Here is a 23217-nt window from a genome sequence, read left to right as displayed (position 1 = left end):
TTCTCCACACCCCGCCTTTCTCACTAGGAAAGGCAGGGAGAGCAGGAGCACTAAGAATCTTCCTGACGGGATCCTAAGGTTTCCTTACGCCATCCCACCTATTAAGCCCTAATCGCCTGTGTTCCAGTTTCATTTTCGACAGGATCCTAAGGTTTCCTTACGCCATCCCACCTATTAAGCCCTAATCGCCTGTGTTCCAGTTTCATTTTCCTGACATGAGAGCACAGCCTCCAGTCTGCCCGTCACACACAACCACAGCACTCAGCAACCCAGCCAGACGCGCCTCTTGAGGGTTGTTTCTTCATGTCCTGCCCTGAATTCTGCAGCCATGTTCTTCCGTCAGGTTCTTACTCCAGCCCTATTCTATCTGAAATCCCAAAGTCCCTCCACAGCCTGGGGATGCGTTCTAAGTGTCGGATGTACCACAAGCGCATTCTTTTGGTAACGTTTGTTTGAAAACTCTCATTCCTGCTGGAATCTAACCCCTGGGAGAACAGAGGTTCTGTGCTGTCTTTTTCCTTGTGGAATCCTCCAGGCTGACCACAATGCCTACCACAGGGCAGAAACTCAATGTGATTTCTAGAATGATCTTCCATGTGACTGAAGGTAGACACCCAACCAACACCCTCTCATCTCTCCCTGTGCCTACATTTTGCCCTGTACCTCTGGTTACCACCATTAGTAATTTGTTTGTTTGGCACATTTCCATTTATAAAGTGTACTTATAAACAAATATTTTATTGTGATTGTGATCTTGATCAACATAACATTCAACAAGGCTTAGCTCATCTGGGGAAATGCAGAGAAAACACATGAGGCAGGCTGGGCCCTCCACTCACCGCCACTTCCACCGACTGCATGGAGAGGTCACATGGTGGCTTCAGGGCTTTGGGTCTCGTGGCGTACCAGAAAGTGGTGAGTGCTGCAAAAGCCCCGAAGCCCATAAGCGTGTTGGTCGGAAGAGTACGCACGTACTGTCGGAAGTCAACCAGCTCTGGCATTCGAAAATACCGGAACAACTCGTGGGCCTGCATTGTCCTGTGTTGATAGTTCTCTAAGCTGAATTCTGTTGGAAGAGAAAAATGTCATGTTCATTCCAGGGAAGCAGGACTCCTCTCCACAACTCCAGAATTCCCAAAGGCCAGCCATCTAACTGGGTAGCTGCTCGGCCAGTCCAGGCATTAAACCCACAATCTAATGGTCCAGGTCTTTTCCTGGCTGTCGAGTGTCATTTTTCTAAAAACACTTTAGGATTTCATTTTCATTCTATTTCTCCATTATCTTGTCTTGAAAAAACCCCATTCTCTTCCTTTCTTTAATCATATTAAAAGATTTTACTCATGAAGAATTCTTCCCATAAAACTCAAATACGTAGATTTAAGTTTCTATTTTCTTCTTTGCTATTATGTCTCTGCTCTCCTCCGTCCACCTAATCAAAAACACTCGACTCTCATTGTCAAGGCTAATGGGAATATGAGTGAAGGGGAAGAACAAGCCCAAACCACCTAAGGGCCATCAGTTTCTATTTCTTCCAACAATCTCAGAACAAGTTCCCAAACTGGTTACACCAATCTAAATTTCACCTTCCTGTACTCCTCACACCACCACGGTGTCAATATGAATGCTGGGAAACTCACGGTTGCCTATTCTGGTAAGATCAGTTTCTTTTACACTCCCCAAGACATTATAGCCAAAAGAAACAACAGATAAATTGGTGTGCATAAACTTTAAACCAACCACCAGATGTCTAAAGAGGGAATACAGCACAGTGTTTGAGAGAAAGTAGGGAATAGTATTTAAGATCCTAGATGCAGCCGGGCGCGGTAGCTCATGCCTGTAATCCCAGCACTTTGGGAGGCCGAGGCGGGCAGATAACTCGAGGTCAAGAGTTCGAGATCAGCCTGGCCAACATGGTGAAACTCCATCTCTTCAAAAAATACAAAAATTAACCGGGTGTGGTGGTGGGCACCTGTAATCCCAGCTACTCAGAAGGCCGAGGCAGGAGAATCGCTTGAACCCAGGAGACAGAGGGTTGCAGTGAGCCACTGCTCTCCAATCTGGGTGACAAAGTGAGACTCTGTCTCAAAAAAGAAAAAAAAAAAAAAGACCCTAAATGCTAGATACTAGAGCCAAATTCTGCCTCCCCAGCTTATGAGCTGTATGATTTGGGACAAATGACCTCACCTCCACGTGCCTCAGTTTCCTTATCTGTAAATGGAGCTGGAAATAGCACCTTATCCCACAGGGCTTTTCTGACGGCTAAATGACTCAAGTAAAGAGGTAAGAATGATCTCACACACGTTAGAAAGTGCTCAAAATGTTAGATGTTATGATTATTTCCTCTACCAACACTCTGTGGTTCATCCTGAGTGCAGAACAAGTAAGGCATGCAGGTAAAACACTGCCTACAAGGAGTGTTCAGATAAAATTAAGAAGCTTCTGCACAGCGAAAGAAACCAGCATCAGAGTGAACAGGCAGCCTACAGAATGGGAGAAAGTGTTTGCAATCTACTCATCTGACAAAGGGCTAATATCCAGAACCTACAAAGAACCCAAACAAATTTACAAGAAAAAATCCCATCAAAAGTGGGCAAACGATATGAACAGACACTTCTCAAAAGAAGACATGTATGCAGCCAACAGACACATGAAAAAATGCTCATCATCACTGGTCATCAGAGAAATGCATTGTGGTTTTGATGTGCATTTTCTTTTCTTTGTTAAAATACAGAAATTTTCTGCTAAAATTTAAATTTAAATGAAATTAATTTTAAATTTAATAGTCCCTGTTTTACAGGCCATTAATACTACCAGAACCAACATAATGTATTTGCTCTGCTCATTCAATCTTTGCTACAATGAATCTGTGTAAGTGTACACACACACACACACACACACACACACATGAAATTTCAAGATTTACCATGACAGCAAAGAAAGAACAGATAAGCAGAGTTCTTCAGGCCATGATTCTGGAAAGAAGGCACCAGCACTTCCAAAACCACTCACCATCTGTGCCACCAACAGCTGACTGCTAGGTGACACCCCACTGCAGACACAGAAGAAGGCGGTGAGCCTGGGGGTGGGGTGGGGGTTAGCAGGGCTCAGCCGCGCTCCCCCAGCCTGCTAAGGTCTCTCAGGGCAAAAGTCACATGCCGAGCCCCAGGCTGCTGCCCACTGGGCTAAAGGTAACTAGCAGACAAAATCCACACTTGACTTCTCAGGAGAGCAGAGGGTGGAGAATAGGCCAATGGGCAGCCAGCAGCAGAGTCACCCCACTGCTCCACCCATGGGCAGGGACAGGCATCAGTGAGTGTTGCTGCCAGGACCGGTTCTGAAAACAGACACTGTTTTCTTTCTGCTCAGCTTCCCAATAAGAGACAATGGGCATATATTTTTTAAACCACTGAAATGAAGGATAGGATGCTGGGGGTATGTCCAACCAAGGTAAGGCATACCAAGAAAGAAACAGATTGACCAGAGCATGCCGACAGCAGATTTATTCTAGACGAATACATACAAATTGAGCTACTCCTGTCACTCTGCATATCTGAGCACCTAGTGTGAGCCAGGCTTTGGCCAGGCGCTGGGAAGACAGTGCTGATGACCTGGTCTAAGCTTTCAATGGGCTAACCTTCTAGCAGGGAAGATAAAAATCAAACAAGCAATGTCTGCAAGGCACTGTGGAAGGCCTTTCTGAGGCAGCGATGTACACCGGTGGGATAAGCAGACAAATCAAGTCCATGTCCTACTGACACTGAGTGGTCACATTTCAGAAACAGTATTGCAACCCCACAATCTCAAAGCAGTCTTAGGAATATAATGTGCAAACTTGCCTTGCCCTCAAATCCTTCTACCTCTAGTTGTCTTCATCACCCTGCAGCACTCCAGGTCTGAATAGGAAGTACTCACCCCTGACACACACTGCCATGCCTTTCTCTCTTCTCTCCCCAAAGCTCCTACAGTAACTCCATAAAACCTAGATTGTGTGAATTTGTTCAACAGAATCACATCCCTGAGTGAGAATATTAAATAATTCCTCTGTAAACAAATACGGTCAGACACAGGTGATTAATTCGTCTATTTTAAGCATCAGCAGTAGCCATGCTACACACTGCGTTATACCAAGAAAGTGTATTAAATCTAAGAACATTTTTTTTAAAAAACTTGAGAAAATTATATATTTAGTAGCATGTATACAAAAGCATTTCATTAGATACTAATCTACAATACTAAGGGTTGAATCCAGCCAAATTCCTGTATTTAGTGGGTGATAATGACAAACTATAGCAGTTTAATTCATGCCTCTTAGATGGCAGCCAGGTAACAAGCTGCAAGCCAACTTCGCTGAACCAACTGATTAATGCTATACACAGGAAAACTATAGTCTGCATAAAGAACTAAGACAATGGCTCATTTAGATCTGTATGAAGAACAACTCTTAAACTGACACTGAGAGCATTACAAACCTTTTTCCTTTTATTTAACTGCTATTAAGGAAAAGGCACTTGGGGTATTTATGGAGGCAGACCTATATCCAAGGGAAATCAGGCACAATAAATAGCCTTTCAATGCTGTATGTGAACATAAGCATTAGACTGAGGGGTCTCTAAGAAGGATTAAGACTCATACACTTGCTAACAAATGGCAAAACTCAGATTTTATTCTTATTCCAATAGTGTTCTGGTTTGAATATTTCTTTATTCTTTCAAAATCGAATTTCCACATAAACATCTGAGGAAATTTATAGCCTGGGCATATAAATCATGCTGCAGTTTGCCAAAAATATGATTCAATTGGCTTAAGGGCTTAAGGAGCCAGTATTTCCCAGCCGGGAACACACAAGGCTACCGACAGCCAGCTTCTCCTTCCTCCACAGCCACTCCTGTGCACCCTCCTCCGACTCTTACAGCAAGTGGGTTTGCTCAGCTGGGTTTTCTGAATTTCCTACAAACCTGGAGTCTAAAACCACGGAAGGACAGGGAAGGTAACAATGGCCAAGGAAATCTGGGCATAAGCCCAGTGTAAAGATCCAGCACAGAAGATTCCTTTAAATAGACCTGGGCAGAGACAGGCACAGCGAGGCAGGGTGATGGAAACTGAACTGCATGACTGTCAGAAAGCAGAAAGTCTACCCAAACTTTGGATAGAAGAACTAAAGATGCAATTAGCATTTACTTAGTGTTTTGGAAAGGCTTTCATATTCAGTGTCTTATCCGAACATCACAAACGCAAACTGATGAGGAAGAAACCAAGGTCAGAGACTTACAAGGCTTCCCCAAGACGTTAGTCAAGAACGGGACACCAACCAATGTGACTCTAAATCCCACCTATGCTAATAATTCTTAAACTATGCTAAGCCACTGACCCTCTCCCCCCAGGATACACATAATTACCACAAGTCTCCTTTAGCCCAACCCAGGTTAGGAACCATGAGGTCAGGTTTCTAAAGTCCTTCCAGTACTCACACTCCCAATATTATGAGAGCTCCGTACTGAGGTCCATCTAAATGCTCAATGTCTTACGCAAACGTTAGCATTTATCCCATCACCCTGGCCTCTGAACATGTGGGTTCGAGGCCTACTATACACAAAGGTTCACCTCTTCATCGTTTTATTTGTACCATGAAAATAGTGGCTCAGGGCCAGAGGTGACTCACAAGGACATCATTATCTTGAGGACACACACACACACACACACACACACACAACCCCTGCAATTCTGCAAACTTTTACTTACATTAACATTGTATTCTCTTCATGTCATTTAGAAACCAAAAACCGGGTGGTCTGAATGTTTCTCTCCTTCTAAAGTTCCTCAAGCTTTCATTAAGATGAATAATGGCAATCTGATGGAATACTTCACTAGGAATGCAGCCCTCAAACAAACCCACATAAATAGCACCCTGGCCCCAGCAGTGGCACATTAAGAAAGCCTGACATCTTTCCTTAACGCAGCAACCCAAGCTGGCAAGATGCTGCCATTCCGTGCCCCGCCTCCTCCCCTTGTACAATAGGCTATTTACAGAGGCTGAAAGCACCCGCTTTGTCCTTCACTAGCTGGGCAGAGCTCAGGCTTCAGGGAGGAACAAGAGAGCAGCAGCCGGGCCATTTGCTGTTCTTTCAAAGCCCCACTCCAAACCTGTTGGATTTGTGCTCCTTAACCCTGGCTTGGCAAATTCCCTAAAGTTAGATTTGCTTAAGCCATTCCCTTTTGAACCAAAAGAGCAGTCAGGCTCTCCCTAGAGAGAGGGAGGTACAGCAGCTCAAAAGAGATGCCAGTCTCCCAGCTAGAGAGGAAAGCAGAGGTCGCTGTCCAAACCCTATCCCACTGAGTCCTGACTGTGGTCACTGCCCTGGGCCCATCTCCTCACGTCGAGCTTCAGGAGAAAGATTTGGGGTAACTTTGGGATCCCATGCACAAACATGCAAGTGGATCCACAGGGAGTTAGCTATTCCCACCCCACTGCCTTGGGGCTTTTTCTTCCCAATTACGTACAATAAATCTTAAAACCCACTTGATTTTCATTAAAGTGATCTTATAGATCAGCAATTGAATTTCCAAAAGACTTAAAAAGGAGAAACAGAGCGGATGCCCTGATTTTATAAATCTTATTGAAATATCAAGTGCAGCTGAATACTTCTACACTTAAACCACTCCCTGCCCATCCACTTATAAAGTTATCAGAGACAGAGTGAGACACAAAGCTTTTAAGTGATAACCAGTAAAATGAGGACCATACCTCAACCATTCACATTGGTCACAAATATCATATATACCCCCCAAAATAAAGAGATCTCAAACACAACATGTCGAATTTGAACAGATAAATTTTTAGGATGCAGGGTCAAATACTGTATAGCAGTTTCTGTATTCATTAAACTACATCTATATGTAAGTCACATGAAGAATTAAATTACTTTAGAAATACTGTTTTAAATTCACATTTCATTAGGCCAGGCACAGTGGCTCACATCTGTAATCCCAGCACTTTGGGAGGCCAAGGCAGGAGGATCACGAGGTTAGGAGATCAAGGCCATCCTGGCTAACACGGTGAAACCCCATCTCTACTAAAAATACAAAAAAAAATTAGCTGGGTGTGGTGGCGGGTGCCTGTAGTCCCAGCTACTAGGGAGGCTGAGGCAGGAGAATGGCGTGAACCCAGGAAGCGGAGCTTGCAGTGAGCTGAGATCGCGCCACTGCACTCCAGCCTGGGCAACAGAGTGAGACTCCATCTCAAAAAAAAAAAAAATTCACATTTCATTACTACGTTCTTTGAGTTCGTTGAACACGCGTCTTCAAATAGGATTTGGGGCATCTCTACAGCCACTTTTTGAAGCATCGAACAGTTTTCTGTGGCATACGTTCACATTTTCCTCTTCCATTGAAATTGTTGAAGTTGAGGTAGTTTTTGAAGTCATATATGTGCTACTAGTGAAAAAACCCTCCCAAGTCACAAGAACACATTTGAATGATATTAGAACAAGAGAAATTTTGTCCTATGGGTCCACATTTATCTAACTAAACCTCATACTCTATTGCTTTTAAATGGATTTTAAATGTACTTTTACAGTAACAACCAACATTTGCTTTCGTAAGGTCAAACCCTAAGAAATAATTACCCAGCTAGCATTAATTTGCCTTAGAAAAAGTCTAATTCAGCTAGTTGACCTGTACAAAGACCCATGACTAGGACTGGCAGAGATGATTTCAGGACAAGGTGCCTTCTCTCTCCCTGAGGCTGTTCCAAATACAGGGGCTGAGAGCACCTCACACTACGACAGCCTTGGTAACACTCAAATAGAAAGACTGAAGGAGAGTTTTGGGACACTTTCATCTTATATTGGGGCAGGTGAATTGTTTCATATTCAGATAGGGGTATAAACTGAGGAAAAACTTGCAGACCTCACTAATGAGGCTTGGAATTAAAAGACATAACATAAATGTCTACACACAATAGTGGATAACAAAGTAGCAGTAAGTGCAAAAGGAATTCTGACAGGGAGCATTCTCTCTCAGGGAGACTTGCATGGAGAAGGCACAGCTGAGCTGGTCCTCAACGAATGAGCATCATCTAGGAAAATGAGCTACCCTTCACGCTACAGGGACAGAGACAAGGCTACTAGAAGTGCCTCCTGACCCCAGGGCTCGCATTTTTGCACATTAATCTGGAACCAACAATAGGGCTCAAGCGGACAGGAGAGGGGAAGGAAGATGTTTGGGGAAATCGGCTTAGCTATGATTTTGTAAGGAGCCACTGTGCTTAAGCACTTGGCGTGTGTCAGGCGCTGTGCTAAGCGACTGCGCACAGGGCTAAATGCATGCTCGTCACAGCCCTTACTGCACGGGGTTGTTACTGCCTTCAGCTCAAAGATCAGGAAATCATAGGAGTCAAATGTCCTGCCCTTGTTCCACACGAGAACAGGATGACTGCCTGGATCTGAAGCCAAAGCCCATGGACCTCAAGAGCCAAGCACATCAGCCCAGGCATGCGTGGGTGTTCCAAGTCTAGACAGAGGGCATAGGTGACACTGATAATGACAAGCCATGATGCACAATGCCTTTTTTTTTTTTTTTTTTTTTTTTTTTTTTTTTTGAGAAGGAATCTCACTCTGTCACCCAGGCTGGAGTGCAGTGGCGCGATCTCGGCTCACTGCAAGCTCCGCCTCCCCAGTTCACGCTGTTCTCCTGCCTCAGCCTCCCGAGTAGCTGGGACTACAGGTACTTGCCACTACGCCCAGCTATTTTTTTTTTTTTCTTGTATTTTTAGTAGAGACAGGGTTTCACTGTGTTAGCCAGGATGGTCTTGATCTCCTGACCTCGTGATCTGCCCGCCTTGGCCTCCCAAAGTGCTGGGATTACAGGTGTGAGCCACCGTGCCCAGCTGCACAATGCTTTAAGAGCCCAGGATTCGAACCCAAATTTCCAACAACAGATGAATGGATCAACAAAATGTAGTCTATACAATGGAATATTACCCAACCTTTAAAAAGAAGGAAATTTGGATACATGCCACGACATGGATGAAGCAAAGGACAAATATCGCATGATCTCACCTCTAGGAGGTCCCCAGAATCAGCAAATTTACAGAGACAGAAGGCAGCAGAGAGGTTACTGGGGTGGGGGGAGGAGGAATGAGCATTATTGCTTAACGGGTACAGAGTTTCAACTTGGGATGACAAAAAATTCTGGAACTAGATGGTGGTAATGGTTATACAACACTGTGAATGTACTTCAACCATTGCATAACAGTAAACTTAAAAATGATCAGAATGACATTTTTATGTTATATATAGTTTATCACAACAAAAAAGTTTAATTATTTTTAAAAATTGCTTAAGTGAGATACAAATGGAAAAAAGAGAAGTAATTTTGAGCCTGTGAATGAATGGCAAAACACTGAAGAGACACTGGGAGGAGGAGACAGGAAGGTGATTTGTGAGCAACCAGCCCAACTTTCCAGGGTCCTCAGGGCCCTCCTTCATGTGTGAAGAGGCGGCGGTTCCACAACCACCTCGAAATCTTACACAATCCCCTCCTCTCTATGAGAAGCAATCAGTCCTTCCTCTGAACTCCAGGACCTCTTTATTTGTAACCCCTGTGTGGTACTTAGGACCTCCTGTCTTACACTTACAGCGAGTGGTACTTAGTACCTACATAGCTGCTCCTTCCTCTCCCCGGCCAGGGTCTCCTCCCGTCTGTCTTTATATGCCCTTGGTGCTTAACACAGTCCCAAGCCCAGGACAGGTGCTTAACAAACATCTGCCAAGTCATGAATGACCCTCTGTGATTCTGACCGTGTCTCTGCGGCAGGTCCCTGGAGGATATATTCATAGATCAGTGATTCTCCAAAAAGAAAGGGGGTATTGAAAGCATTTTCCAACTTCAGTCGTCTCCTTCTACCCCCACCAGACTCCTGTACAGCATACCAGAAAGGAGGAGAGAACATCTCCTGGCTGACTGGGGCACAAAGAAAAGGGTATGAGCCACTGATTTAAAGGGGACATAAAAATATTCTCTTGCTCTTATTTTGATCATGTTTTATATTTCTCAAATTGTTTCACTTATGTATAATGTCAGCCCAAGGCTGCTGTCAACTCTAAGGGCAAGTGTCTTTAGAAGACACTGAGATACACTGAGATTTGGACAGACGACTGATGATTCATTTAAAACAAATCAAGGCTGCCCACAGGGAAGGGAAGAGATCAAGTAAGTACTTTTCTTAGGTAAAACAGCAAATGGTCAGAAAGGCTTGAGCCCAGAGCCCCATATCAGGGCCGGACTCCAACTTCTGTGAGCTTTCTATGACAGAAAAGAGAATCTTCCAAACCAGGGAAACAGACAAGACTCAAGCACAAGATCCAGAGTCCCGTGTGAGGGCTCCAATGAGGAGAAGGCTCCCAGAAACACAGAGCTAGTGGGCGGCCATCTGTGATGTACGGAATGCTGACAACAGGACCTGCCCAACATTCTCCAGAGTAAAAAAAAAAAAACAAAACATATAGCTCTCCTCCCTTCTCTCTTCACACACAGCTACAAATATCTGTCATGTACATCCACGTGAGAAAATGATTATAGTTAGGACATGCCCCATGAAGATATCCAGGTCATGTACAGCCTTTGTGTGGGACAGCAGGGCTAAATTTTGGCAGTACATATTTAAGAGGGCAAGTTTCCATTCAAAAAATGTCCTGAGAAGCAAGATTATTCCACTTGTCTTCCAATACTGATTGAATAAGGCTAAACAACTGTTGTAGATATGTCACAACGAGGCAGAGAAGTTTACTGATAAGAGCGAGAGAAGCCAGCAGACTTGGGCAGATAGCCTCAGTCAACAGCTTTGTGGCAGCGGATGGAGACAGAAAGATCTGCTTGTTAGGCTGATGCAACCATTCTGCAAAGAGCAAGACAGAAAAGGCTCGTGTAGATTAAACTTCTCACTCATGAACTGGATCAATACAGCACGTTATTTCAGTTGACGTTCAGCACAGGAAGAGTCAGAATTGTGTCTGTATGACTCCATGTTGAAGAACATGACAGTAGGTTTTAAGGGTATTAGGCAAGACAAGCACTGCCTGTTATTACAAAAGCTAAAGAAGGAAATAAATGGCTTTTTGCCACTGAAATAATCCAGAAGACTCTTCACCTTACTGGACTCAGCTGAACCACAAAGTAAGTCCTGAAGCAAGGGACCATAACCAGAAGGGAGGACAACTTAACAGCAGAGAGGATCAAATGTCCTTTCACAACAGCCAGAGCTGGCCCCGAGCTAGGCAGGCACTCTCCTCCTCCGAGGGCCAGGGATGGAGAGGAAGCTCCACTTGTTTGAGAAACTGCACGCAGAGAAGGTACCTAGATCCTGGGGTCCTCTCAGGTGCTTTGCCCAAAGTCAGGATCTTCCCATCTTCCCGTAGTGACTATGGAAATAAAGAGAATATGAACATGAAAAGAATCCTAGACCAAATGCAAGAAGATCACATTCTAGGTACTGGCTGTGCCTCTGATCAGCTGCAAAATCTTGAGCCAGCTCCTCTACCGGTGCGGGCTTCAGGGAGAATAAAGAAGAGAGTGGGAACAGAGGAAAGCTACGCCTCGTTCCATCATGAACGCCACAGTAGCTTCTCCAAGACTATGTAAGAGAAGGGAAAAGAGGGCCAGGCAGTCCTGGCATACAGGGGTAAACAATGAAGTTTCCACCTATAGCCCAAAAGCCCCAGGAACAGTGCTGCATGAATAAAAGAGTCACTGATAAAACCCTCAATTCTGTGTGGCGAGTCTATGGATGTTTTCACTACTGTTGTTGTTCTTTGTGTGTTGCTGCTTTTTTTCCAATTTTTTACTGTGGTAAAATTAATACAATACAGAACGTGCCATCCTAACTATGAGCTGTATTTTTAAAGTTTCTCAAGATAAAGAAGCTATCAGTGAGTCAGGTCAGTTAATGTCCTCTTGTATTTATGTATTTCCCACCTGCTCCACAAAGGATTTAGGGTAGTGACCTGTCCTTAGGACAGAATGACAGATAGGATATAAACCCTTCCTGGAAAATACGTAGCTATGCTTTGCATCGTCTGCCTGCGCTGGACCCGGCTCAGCCACTGACCTGCTATGTGAGCCACTTCCACTTAAGTGCCTCTTTGAAAAAGGGGTCACGCCACAAAAAAGAAGCAACACTCTGAACATTACAGGGGGATGAGGAACTCTCCTTAGTCCCTGACAAACAGAAAGCCTGAGGATAAAGCACTTACAAGGTTTTCCTTGCCTTCAGCAAGTTTAGGATATCAATGAAGACAAACACACCTGCAAGAGTTAACAGAGCTATGGAAGACAGATCTGATAACCACAGCAGGTAGAGCCCTGGTGCTCCAGGAATCTAGAGGAGGGAGGAAACAGTACGCATGCACCGGGCATCTGAGGGAGGGCTGTCCAGAGAGCTGAGGGTGGAACCAGGCCAAGTCTGAACAGGCAGAGACAGGAGGGGGTGGAGAACAGCAATAGCCAGACAGTGCTGTGAGCAAAGAGGCAGGCAGGAGGCCCTGCAGGAGCAGCAGGTGGGCTGGGGACTCACAGCAACATTGTAAAGCAACCGCCCGGAGCCTCTCCCTCTCTCTCCCATGACGCATTCTTGTCAACTGGCTGAGTAAGAAACAGCTGGCTGCAGGAGGCTCGCCCTCACCCAGTGGGTGTTTAGTTCATAAAGCCCTCCTGTCCCCGCCAGGACCCAGGCCTGGGGTGGGAGACTGGGAGGAGCAAGACCCAGTCCTTGTCTTCAAGGAGTCCACACCACCCCACGGCTCGCAGAGGTCACAGCTATCACATATCAGTGACCTGGATAAGAAGGCTAAAGAGGGCACAGGTTGGGTAGAGTTACTTACACCTCTTAAAATACATCAAGGTTTCAGAGACTGATAACCACAGAAATGGCTTAGCAGGACATGGGTGAGAAGACAGAACACAAAGACCTCTCTGCCCAGGGAGAGGAAGACCAGCCTCTCAAGAGTTTGGAGAAATACACTTGAGTTTTTACAGATTTCAACAGGTACCTGCTGTGACTTTAAAAAGCAGAGATGAGGCCAAGTTTACAGGCTCATGCCTGTAATCCCAGCACTTTGGGAAGCAGGGGTGGGTGGATCATCTGAGGTCAGGAGTTCGAAACCAGCATGCCCAACATGGCGAAACAACGTCTCAACTAAAAATACACAAATCAGCCGGGTGCGATGGCAGGCGCCTGTAGTCCCAGCTACTCGGAGGCTGAGGCAGGAGAATCGATTGAACCTGGGAGGCGGGGTGGCAGTTAGCCAAGATGGCGCCACTGCACTCCAGCCTGGGTGACAGAGACTCCATCAAAAAGAGAAATAAAAAAGCAGAGATGAATGGAATCTACAAGATAATCACAGGTTGTGAGTTCCCAGGATTGGACACAGCCTGCAAAAAAACATGGGACCCTGTTCTGACCTCTAAATTGTGCCTGTTACATGGAAGACCTCAGTGGTGTCACAGGAAGCAACAAGGGAAACAGAGAAAAGGTTAACCAGGATTTAGCCCATCGTATGGGGAAGGAGAAGAGAGGTACGGGTGACAACCACGAGACAGGAGCTAAAATTACACAAAGAGCTCAGGTAACTATAAAAAGAGGCGACTGGCCCCAGGGAAGCCAAAATCAAAACAAACCTAACAAGTTGCAGAAGATTACAGAATAATGACCGGTGTTTAAAAGACAGAAAGAAAAAGAGACTGTGCAGTTCGGCCATTACCTGCTTGGAATGGGTGATACTAGGTTGGGGTCTCTATACTCCCTTTATGTTTCACTTAAAATGTATTATGACAATTCAAATCTATTCAAAAGTAGACATAGTAGTATAATAAAACTGTATTTTATGTACCCATGACTCCAACTTCAGTTTCAGTAATGATCAACATTTTGCTACTACTGTATCATTATACCCACTTCTTAAAAAATTACTTTAAGTTACATCCCAACACCCTGTCTCTCAGGTGACACTTCTGAGGCCTCCATGGCTCTATGGTTCCACCGCATGGGGGTATGATGTATAGGACAGTAAAACTGACTGGCACGTAGGCTGCATCTTGCCAACTGCCCAACGGTTTAAACAAAAGGAGCCAACCTGAATATTGACTTGAAGCACCCAACTCAGCATAATACTTAATTATCATGCAATAAAAAGGCTCATATATTCAATTTGCAAATATTGAGGATATGCAAGTCAGCTCCAGCCTCAGGGGATATGATAGTAAACAAAAGAGAAAAAAATAAAACCCCGATCCCAATGAGGCTTCCACATTGCTGAGCTCTGGGATCCAAGACAAAACACACTCTGGAGTTAACCCGACTCTCCTGAAGTCACAGGCCTATTTGACATGAACCACAACCCAGCCAGAGAGCAGTTTCTATTCCCCCTTAACTGACAAAGTCTTTCCTTTTGAAAAAATGGCATTCAGAGGTCTCTCACGATACTGGTGCTAGAGAAGGAGTTAACTTTCTGGTTCTCTAAACTTCTGATGATGTACCCTAATAAATACATGCACCCCTCACCTGTAAATGCTTTTATCTATAAACGATATACATGTACATTCTGCAAATATTTTCTGAACATTAGAAAACACACAAATATGAATTTAAAAGATGGCCAAAAAATAACTATCCATAGAAGTTCTAATGTTTCTATTCTATTCTACACCCTAATGGATGGTCTAGCCAGCCTCTATGGGGCACATACCCCACTCTGGAAACAGGCCTTCAATCTCCTGAGCAGCCCTGCAGCCTCTCTGGTGGCTTGCCTGGCTAGCATCTCCATCTGTTCCCCACCATGGGCAACAATGAATGAAGCTGCTAATGGAGCACCTTGAAACGCGTGCCATGCCTGGGAGGCAGAGGGACAGTGTCTGCGAAAGCCTGTAAAAAGGGACTGTCACATCAAGGAGGGAGGCAAAGACACTCAGCATCACCCAGTGATGGAGAGAAGCATGCCAGAGAGGGCAAGACGCTGCTGGTGACTGTCACCTGGCCTGCGAAAGAGGGTTAGTAGACTGAGCCCGCCTTTGTGGAGGACAGAGACTTGAGGCTGAGACCCATGCCAGGCTCCAGGACTGGCCTCCTCTGAAGGTCTGTCCTGGAAACCCTGAAGCTTCAGCCCTGACCCCAAGGACAAGGATCTTCACCCTGCCTGAACTCCAGGGAGGTCTTGGCGTCAGCAAAATTTGCCTCTGACTCACGTCAGGAGAGAAAAGCACAGACTGGCTGAGAGTCTAACATGAGAGTCTGGACTGCTCAGCCACCCCCTCGAGAACTCAGTTCCGTCCACTGTGAGGTGCCTGGCTGGGATGCTTGACAGACAAGGCCCCTGCCAGCTCCCCATCCTGGGATGCCTCAGAAGCTTGCCTGAGGCACAATGTAGGTAATTGTCTACAGAAGGAACAATGTGCCATTTGACCATTTCACTAGTGGCACAGAAACAAGGGGCAATTTGAACGCAAGAATACCAGGTAAAGGAAGGCTACAGTAGTTATGTAACATTAGCTGGGTCTCAACACCAATCTCCTCCCCTCCCACACCCTGCAAAGACCACAGCCACCTGCTTCTCCACCACAACTCAAACTACACGGAAAGAAACACCTCAGACGTACTCTGAAACACAAACTTCACCCAGTGAAAGCACAGACTTAGGTCTAGAGACTTTCAGTGCCTTGATCTTAGCTATAAGATCTAAGTTTTGCATAGGATCAGAATAGACAAACCTGGAACATTACAATGTATACTCTTGTTAGGGACCACCTTCTATGGGACATCTGACCATCGGAACCTGCCCTACACTCAATCCATCATCAGACAATCATACATGCTTACTAGCGGTAAGGCCCTGTATTAAACGCTGCTGAAAACACAGAAATGACAGTGACTAGGTCTCCCATGTGCCCAGAGTTTAGAATGTGGCTAGGGTGCCAATCTGTGAAAGCCAGATATGTGCTCATGAAAAGATGCATGTGGGACAGAGGCTGGGATGCTCGTCAAAATATTTAATACCTAGTATAGCCAGGCACCAACCAGTCAGAAAAGACACAGGCCAGTGTACCAGAACAGGGCTCTGAAGTTCCTCTGCTGCCCCATGTATGAACCCTTTAGTTTCCATATTAAGGGTGGGGCACTAGGGTAGCAGCTGTTCTCTAGCCAGGATGGGAGTGTTTCGATATTTTAACCACTAGCGTGGTCGCTGGTGCATCCCCAGCTGAACGACAGTGAGCGCAGCTGAGGAAGGGGAGAGTCACTTCAGGAAAAGCGTCTCTGAGAAGAAGGGGTGCTCTGTGGGACAAGGAATGACATTCCAAACAGGCCGAGGTGGGCATTGTACCATTCAGATGTACTTTTTTTTTTTGGAGACAGATTCTCACTCCATACCCCAGGCTGGAGTGCAGTGGCGCTATCTCAACTTACTGCAACCTCTGCCTCCGAGGCTCAAGGGATTCTCCTGCCTCAGCCTCCTGAGCAGTTGGGATTACAGGTGCCTGCCACCACACCTGGTTAATTTTTGTATTTTTAGTAGAGACAGGGTTTCACCATGTTGTCCAGGCTGGTCTCAAACTCCTGACCTCAGGTGATCCGCCTGCCTTGGCCTCCCAAAGTGCTAGGATTACAGGCGTGAGCCACCACACCCAGCCTAGATGTACTCAACACGAACTTTATCCCAGCAAAAACACAGGCTTGAGTCTAGAGACTTTTAGTGTCTTGATCTTAGCTGTAAGATCAAAGACACCATCAGACCAGGACATAGGAAGGTCGGGCAGATGACAGCACCCAGGTACAGTGTCTTGGGTACACAGACCCATTAACCCCGTGCCACCAGAGTCTGCTTTCTAGAAGCCTCAGGATGTGGTGGTTTGGAGAAGCGTGGAGATAGCAGGTAAGAACCAAGCTGCAGAAGCCCCTGACAGGTAAGGTAAATAAACACCTGGGGCCTTACAGAGGGGGGCCTGGAAGGCTTCTGCTCAGGAGGGATTTGATCAGAGCTGTGATTTAGAAAAAGCAACCATTCCCCTCTGCACCCTGCCCCCTTTCTAACAAAGGCCTTCACTGTTTAAATTGGAGGTGACAATTCTGGACCAGGATGGCAATACTGAGAAGGCAAGGAGGAAATGCATGTGCATTAGGCAATACTGCACAGAGAGTAGGTCAGAATAAGCAGAACTGCTGGCTGACTGGACTTCAGGGCAGAAATCAAGGGCAACACCAAGGTCCAGCCATTCTTTGAATAGGCACAGGATCCAGGAACAAACTCCACATGTGTGCATGGCCAGAGGGGCAGGCAGGTTGTGTCACCTTGGCCAAGTCACCCCCGCTCCGAGCCCTGCAGTCACCGCACGGGTGCAAAGAATAAGGTGGCTTATTTCAGTGTTGCTCTGAAGTCCCTCACAGGTGGCAAAGGGAGACAGAGGAAGCCCTTCAACCACCGCAGCCCTGCTTTTATGTATTTCATGTCTCAGGGTTCTGCCTAAAATCTCACTGGGAAAAAGAGATCCATAACCACTAGGCGATGCTACTGTGCCTTCAAACCCCAAAAAGTCCCAATTTTATTCTCGTCTATTGAAAGTGTTGAATACGATCTAGAATGCGCTAAGAGATCAAAGTACCCCACCACACACAGCCACACACAGCAGAAAGCAAACCTACGGGCGCGGTGAGGCCAGTCTCCTACGTTAGCGGACGCTGCTCCACCACTGCTCAGCCTGGGTCCTGTTCCCAGCTGAAACGTGCTCTCTTCCTCCAGCACATGCATGCATTCATTGTGCGCCTCAATTGTTCTCCAGCCTTACAAGACCAATGTCCAGGGCAGGCAAAGCCTTTTATTTTGTAATTCTCTAGAAAGTCACAGCTACATAGCAAGTGATCTTATCACTCCCTGAGCCAAGCTGAATCAAAATGTGTGGTCTCTTTCAGCACTCTAGTGGTATAAAGAGATAATTCAAGGCAGAGTGTAGATGAGATGGGGGTAAAATCAAGGAGCAGTGACACCGAAGGAGATACAGCTCTGTCCTTCCTGTCTTACTGCCACTTGTATAACCTGGAACTTTCTTCCCGTTTTTTTTTTTTTTTTTTTTTTTTTTTTTTTGGAGATGGGAGTCTCACTCTGTCGCCCAGGCTGGAGTGCTGTGGCGCAATCTTGGCTCACTGCAGCCTCTGCCTCCTGGGTTCATGCAGTTCTCCTGCCTCAACCTCCCGAGTACCTGAGACTACAGGCACGCGCCACCATGCCTAGTTAATTTCTGTTATTTTTAGTAGAGACGGGGTTTCACCATATTGGTCAGGTTGATCCACCCGCCTAAGCCTCCCAAAATGCTGGGATTACAGACGTGAGCCACCGCGCCTGGCCTAACCTGGAACTTTTTAGGCCCTCCTAGACTGAGAAACTTCTAGCTCTGGAGGGTCAGTAGAGTCAAGCAATTAGGAGCACAGACCCTGAGGCCAGACTGCCTAGGTTCAAATTCTGATTTGAGCAACTTAATCTTTGCACCTGTTCCTTTATCTTGCGTACAGTAAGGCTAGCAGCAGGACCTACCTTACAGGGTTGCTGGGGGTACTAATGAGTTAACCCATCAGAAGCTTAGCAGCACCTGGCTCTGTCTGCTGCTATGGTCACTGCTTCGTTCCTAAACCTGGCTGTGTCCAGGCTGTGGCCACCACCTCGGTCAGCTACCACAGCCCTGCTTCATGGCAGACATCTGGGCCCTGAAGGAGAGACTAGCTCCGGAAGCACTTTCTCATGACTCTGCTTAATAAAGGAATAAATAGTATTCAGAGTATTTTAGTCCTTCTTAGATGGACATTTCTCCCACAACAAACCTAAGGGGAAAGTGCCCATTTCTATAGCAGCCAAACCTGTGCTAATGGATAGAGCCTACATTTATCAGAAGTCCCCTCCAGAATGAGGCAATGGTCTACAGGCAGGCCCCGTTCCTCCTCTGATGCCCTAACTTCTTTCCATTTCTCTTTCCAAACCATGAAATCCCTATTTCAACCGCTTTTGACTAGAACACATGAACCCAGAAGTCCATCAAGCCTATTCATCAGTAAAAACACTTTTCAAATTATTGTTAATTTCAAGAGTTTTAAAGCAGAACATGCCCTATTTTTTAAAGACCTATTTAAACATATAACAAAGGTGGGTAAACTGCTCTGAAAAATATCCAACAACAGGGGAGAAGCAACTAAATTACGGTCCATACAGCAAATAATGCAGTCGTCTTCAGCACTTATTTTTTGAAGAATATGTAACGAGGTGGAAAAAAGCCCACAATATAACTTAGGTGATTAAATTGTCAAAATTTTAATCTTTAATTAACAATGTATGCTTAAAATTTGTTTATTGTATAGGGAAAAAAGACTGGAAGGAAATACAACAAAATGTTAATAGTATTTAATCTCTGGGAGAGCTTCATTTTCCTATTTCCCCAATTTTTTCCAATAAGCATGCATGACTCTTAAAATATGAAAAATGAATATAGCTTTTCTGTGGCAAGTGGTTTTGATTTAGATATTAGACAGCTTTCAGAATTTTATTTAAACTTGAAGACCAGCAAATATTTCATAAAGAGAATCAGCCCAGGCACCTATATGGAACCACCAGTTTTGAGATTTTATGTTATTGTTTTTACTTTTTTTTCTAGAGATGGGGTCTTGCTGTGTTGCCCAGCCTGGTCTTGAAATCCTGGCCTCAAGCAACAAGCTATTTGCCTCCAGATGATCATATCCTTCTAAGGCTGGCAGCACAGGGGAGCAGGGCCTTTACTCACCTCCACTTAAGTTTTTGTCCAAGGGTGACACCTTTGAAGCCAGCCACACTTCAAGGAGTCTCCAGTATTTCACCCACCCCTCTTGATTCCTCAAAGGTCATAAGTGAATGAATACTGTGTTGTTTCTAACACAGTAAAGAAAGTGAAAGTGGGCTGGATGCAGTGGCTCACGCCTATAATCCTAGCACTTTGGGGAGGCCAAGGAGGGCAAATCACTTGAGCCAGTTCGAGACAAGCCTGGACAATATGGCAAAACCGCTTCACCACCACAACAAAAAAAAACAAAAATTAGCTGGGCATAGTGGTGTGCGCCTGTACTGTAAGCTACTGGAGAGGCTGAGGTGGGAAGATCAACTGAGCCCAGGGAGGTGGAGGCTGCAATGAGCCATGATTGTGCCTGTACTCCAACCTGGGCGACAGAGTGAGACCTTATCTGGGAGAAAAGAAAAAAAAAGAAAGTGAAAATGTCATGATGTAGAAAATGAACATCACTCAGATTATGTGACAGTTTTCTCTTCTTGCCATTATATACAACCCAAGGCTTGCCACAAACTGAAATTTCTTATGCATTGACATTCAGCATTTGATGTAAAATGACAATCTTAGAGTTGCTGCCACAAACCCTGGTAAAAGTGCCCCTGCCTTCTCTAGTTCACTAAGTTCAGCTACTCCTTCAGGCTTGTGCTCCTTTAAAACTTTTCAGAAGCCGCTTGGAAGTACCAGCATGTAGAAACTCAAACTCAACTCCCTGCAGCTTCAGATCAGCGCTGGCCACTGAGAATTCTTCTCCAGGCCCCAGTGTCGAAGGCACTTTTGACTGTCATGTGTTTGTCTGACTACCAAGTTGGACTGCCAGCCTTCACTAAGAACTCCGGCACCTTTATCTACCTCCTGTCAGATCACTGCCTGTCAGAGAGTGAGGCCTAAAAAGGCTTTAGGATACCAACAGCTTTGAGCTGCCTAAAAGGAAATTCTTTTCTATTTTGTAGTACAGGAGTCTCATGCATTGCATCATCCAAACAAGACTGTCCACAAAACATTACTAATAGATTCTAATTTAACAGAGTTTGGTTACAAGAGACAGTAAACACAAATTGGCACGTTTTAAATGGCAAACTCACACAATAAATTCAATTGATCTTAAAAGTGAAACATTCCTCTAAGGTTACTGACTATAAATATCTACAAATTACTATTCCTACAGTCTTGCTATTTCCAGAAAAGTGAAACTGGAAGGGAGAGAGGAGGAGAAATACCCAGCTCTAATGACAAGACAACCTTATCTTTTCTCAAAAGTCTCCCCAAACACACAACCACTTTCCACAAAACAGTTACATCAAAAAAGATGTAGGAAGACCTAGAGACATTAAGCATGCTAGAAGGTAGGGACAGTTTTACCAGTGTTTGTGGCAGCAACTCTGAGATAGTCATTTTACATCAAATGCTGAACGTCAATGCATAAGAAATTTGAGTTTGTGGTAAGCCCTGGGTTATATATAATGCCAACAAGAGAAAACTATCACATAATCTGAATTATGTTCATTGTTCTGCATACACCACAGCATGCTGGTACACTTTCAGTTAGCCTAAACTTCACCCAAAAGTAGAGGTGGCTATGACAACTCTACCTGTATGGTATAAATAGATACCTGTCCCTACATGCGTGGGTCACATGTATCTACCTTCTAAATACCAAAAACTTAAAAGTCCAGATTTCTTTTGGTCAGGCTGCCTGTAATAATAATAAAATACTGCAAAATAGGAACAACAGAGACAGGAAGGAAATATGTCAAAATGCTTATAATTGGGGGGGAAGGGTAATTTTTTTTTTTCTTTGGACAGAGTCCTGCTCTGTCCCCAGTCTGGAGTGCAGTGGCGGGATCTTAGCTCATCACAGCCTCTGCCTCCTGAGTTCAAGCGATTCTTCTGCCTCAGCCTCCCGAGTAGCTGGGATTACAGGCGCGTGCCACCACGCCTAGCCTAAAATCATTTATATTTTAGTAGAGATAGGGTTTCTCCATGTTGGTCAGGCTGGTCTCGAACTCCTGACCTCAAGTGATCTGCCCGCCTTGGCCTCCCAAAGTGCTGGGATTACAGTGAGCCACCGCACCCGTCTGGGTAATTTTTTTTTTAAGTATTCTGTTTACAGTAAATTCAGAAAACAGAAGTCTTTAATATGTCTATTATTTTAAAGAGGAGAGGTATAACGTGTGCTGCTAACAAGTTTATTTTTCTAGTCATAGTATTTGGACCCATGAAAGATTTTAGTCTAATGCAGTTTGTTCACAAACTGGAAGGGAGAGAGGAGGAGAAATACCCAGCTCTAATGACAAGACAACCTTATCTTTTCTCAAAAGTCTCCCCAAACACACAACCATTTTCCACAAAACAGTTACATCAAAAAAGATACAGCAAGACGTAGACATTAAGCATGCTAGAAGGTAGGGACAGTTTTACCAGTGTTTGTGGCAGCAACTCTAAGATAGTCTGAGGGGGCCTCAGACTAGGTAGGTGTTTTCCGAGTTGAGTCAGAACAAGAAAGTAAGTCTCCCAAGACCCGGTCCTTTTCCACTATATGGCACTGCACTGTCTAGCTCCAATCTGATGGCGAGCAATGGTTCCTTAAACAGCTCCATCTTCTCAAGTCTACGCAGCACACACCTACAACTCAAACTTTACGTTTTAGCCAACCTAACCTTCCACGTCCACTTGAAAAAAAAAAATCAACCAGAAGTTTTGATTTTTTGCTGGCATGAAGCCAATAACTCTTTTCTTTGGGACAATCACAGGTTAAGTTGTGACATGTGTGGCAGAAACTGCAAGATTTAACCAGTTTCTCTCAACGCTAATCAAAAGTCAAGAAACAATAAAAGGCAAGGCAGTTAGAGTCGCGGGACTTCAGATACTCCTGCACCAAGAAACTTAAAAGTCTTAGCCAGGGCACTAGAGGACGCTTTTAGAATGGTCACTCTTAATTACGCTCCATAACCTTGAAACTGGACGGAGTGGGGAAGGGGTTTCCACACTCTCACACGCACGGACTGGGGGAACGCCTGTCCCCAGACTCGAATCCACGTGTCCATTCAAGTCATCAACCGCCAGTCTCCATCTACGCTGCCAGGTGACAGACATCATCTTTGCTTCTCAATTTCAAAAAATGCCAGCACTCCTTAGATCAATGACTCCACCGACAAGTGCAGGGGCCACCGGCACTCCTCTGGAGACACTGCGAGAATGTCAGCCACTGGCAGCGGCCTCTGAGCTGCCTGTGGGCCTCGTGCCGGCGCGCGGCGTGGGGCCGGCATCTCAGCGGGCGCGGGTGCAGTCCCGCCCCACGCGCGGTCCGAACGCCCGCGAACCCGGCCTCTGGGGCAGGCGGGGGCCGCGGCCGAGAGAAACGTCAGCGGCCCGGCG

The 23217-nt window shown here is 45.3% G+C and overlaps 1 protein-coding gene across 8 annotated transcripts in view; it reads right to left on the bottom strand.

Moving 5' to 3' along the window:
- The window catches only part of ACSL1 (acyl-CoA synthetase long chain family member 1), a 71871-nt gene that overhangs the window by 47043 nt on the left and 1611 nt on the right, over nucleotides 1-23217 (bottom strand). For 2 of the 8 annotated variants that reach the window (XM_017852637.1, XM_017852643.1), the window contains exons 1-2: nucleotides 3010-3272; nucleotides 840-1066 (exon numbers count right to left, since the gene is read on the bottom strand). In XM_017852637.1, coding sequence (XP_017708126.1) covers nucleotides 840-1034 — 195 coding nt within the window. In that variant the 5' untranslated portion in view covers nucleotides 1035-1066; nucleotides 3010-3272. Of the gene's footprint in view, nucleotides 1-839; nucleotides 1067-2923; nucleotides 3273-5739; nucleotides 6045-9634; nucleotides 9730-11352; nucleotides 11413-23217 lie in introns of those variants that run through there. The other 6 variants (XM_017852642.1, XM_017852636.1, XM_017852641.1 and 3 more) reach the window with 5 other exon arrangements.

Source organism: Rhinopithecus bieti, unplaced genomic scaffold (assembly GCF_001698545.2).
Source record: "Rhinopithecus bieti isolate Rb0 unplaced genomic scaffold, ASM169854v2 scaffold_35307, whole genome shotgun sequence".
Classification (NCBI taxonomy): Eukaryota; Metazoa; Chordata; class Mammalia; order Primates; family Cercopithecidae; genus Rhinopithecus; species Rhinopithecus bieti.
The sequence above is the reverse complement of the archived record's forward strand: the minus strand, read 5'-3'. Positions and strand labels throughout refer to the sequence as shown.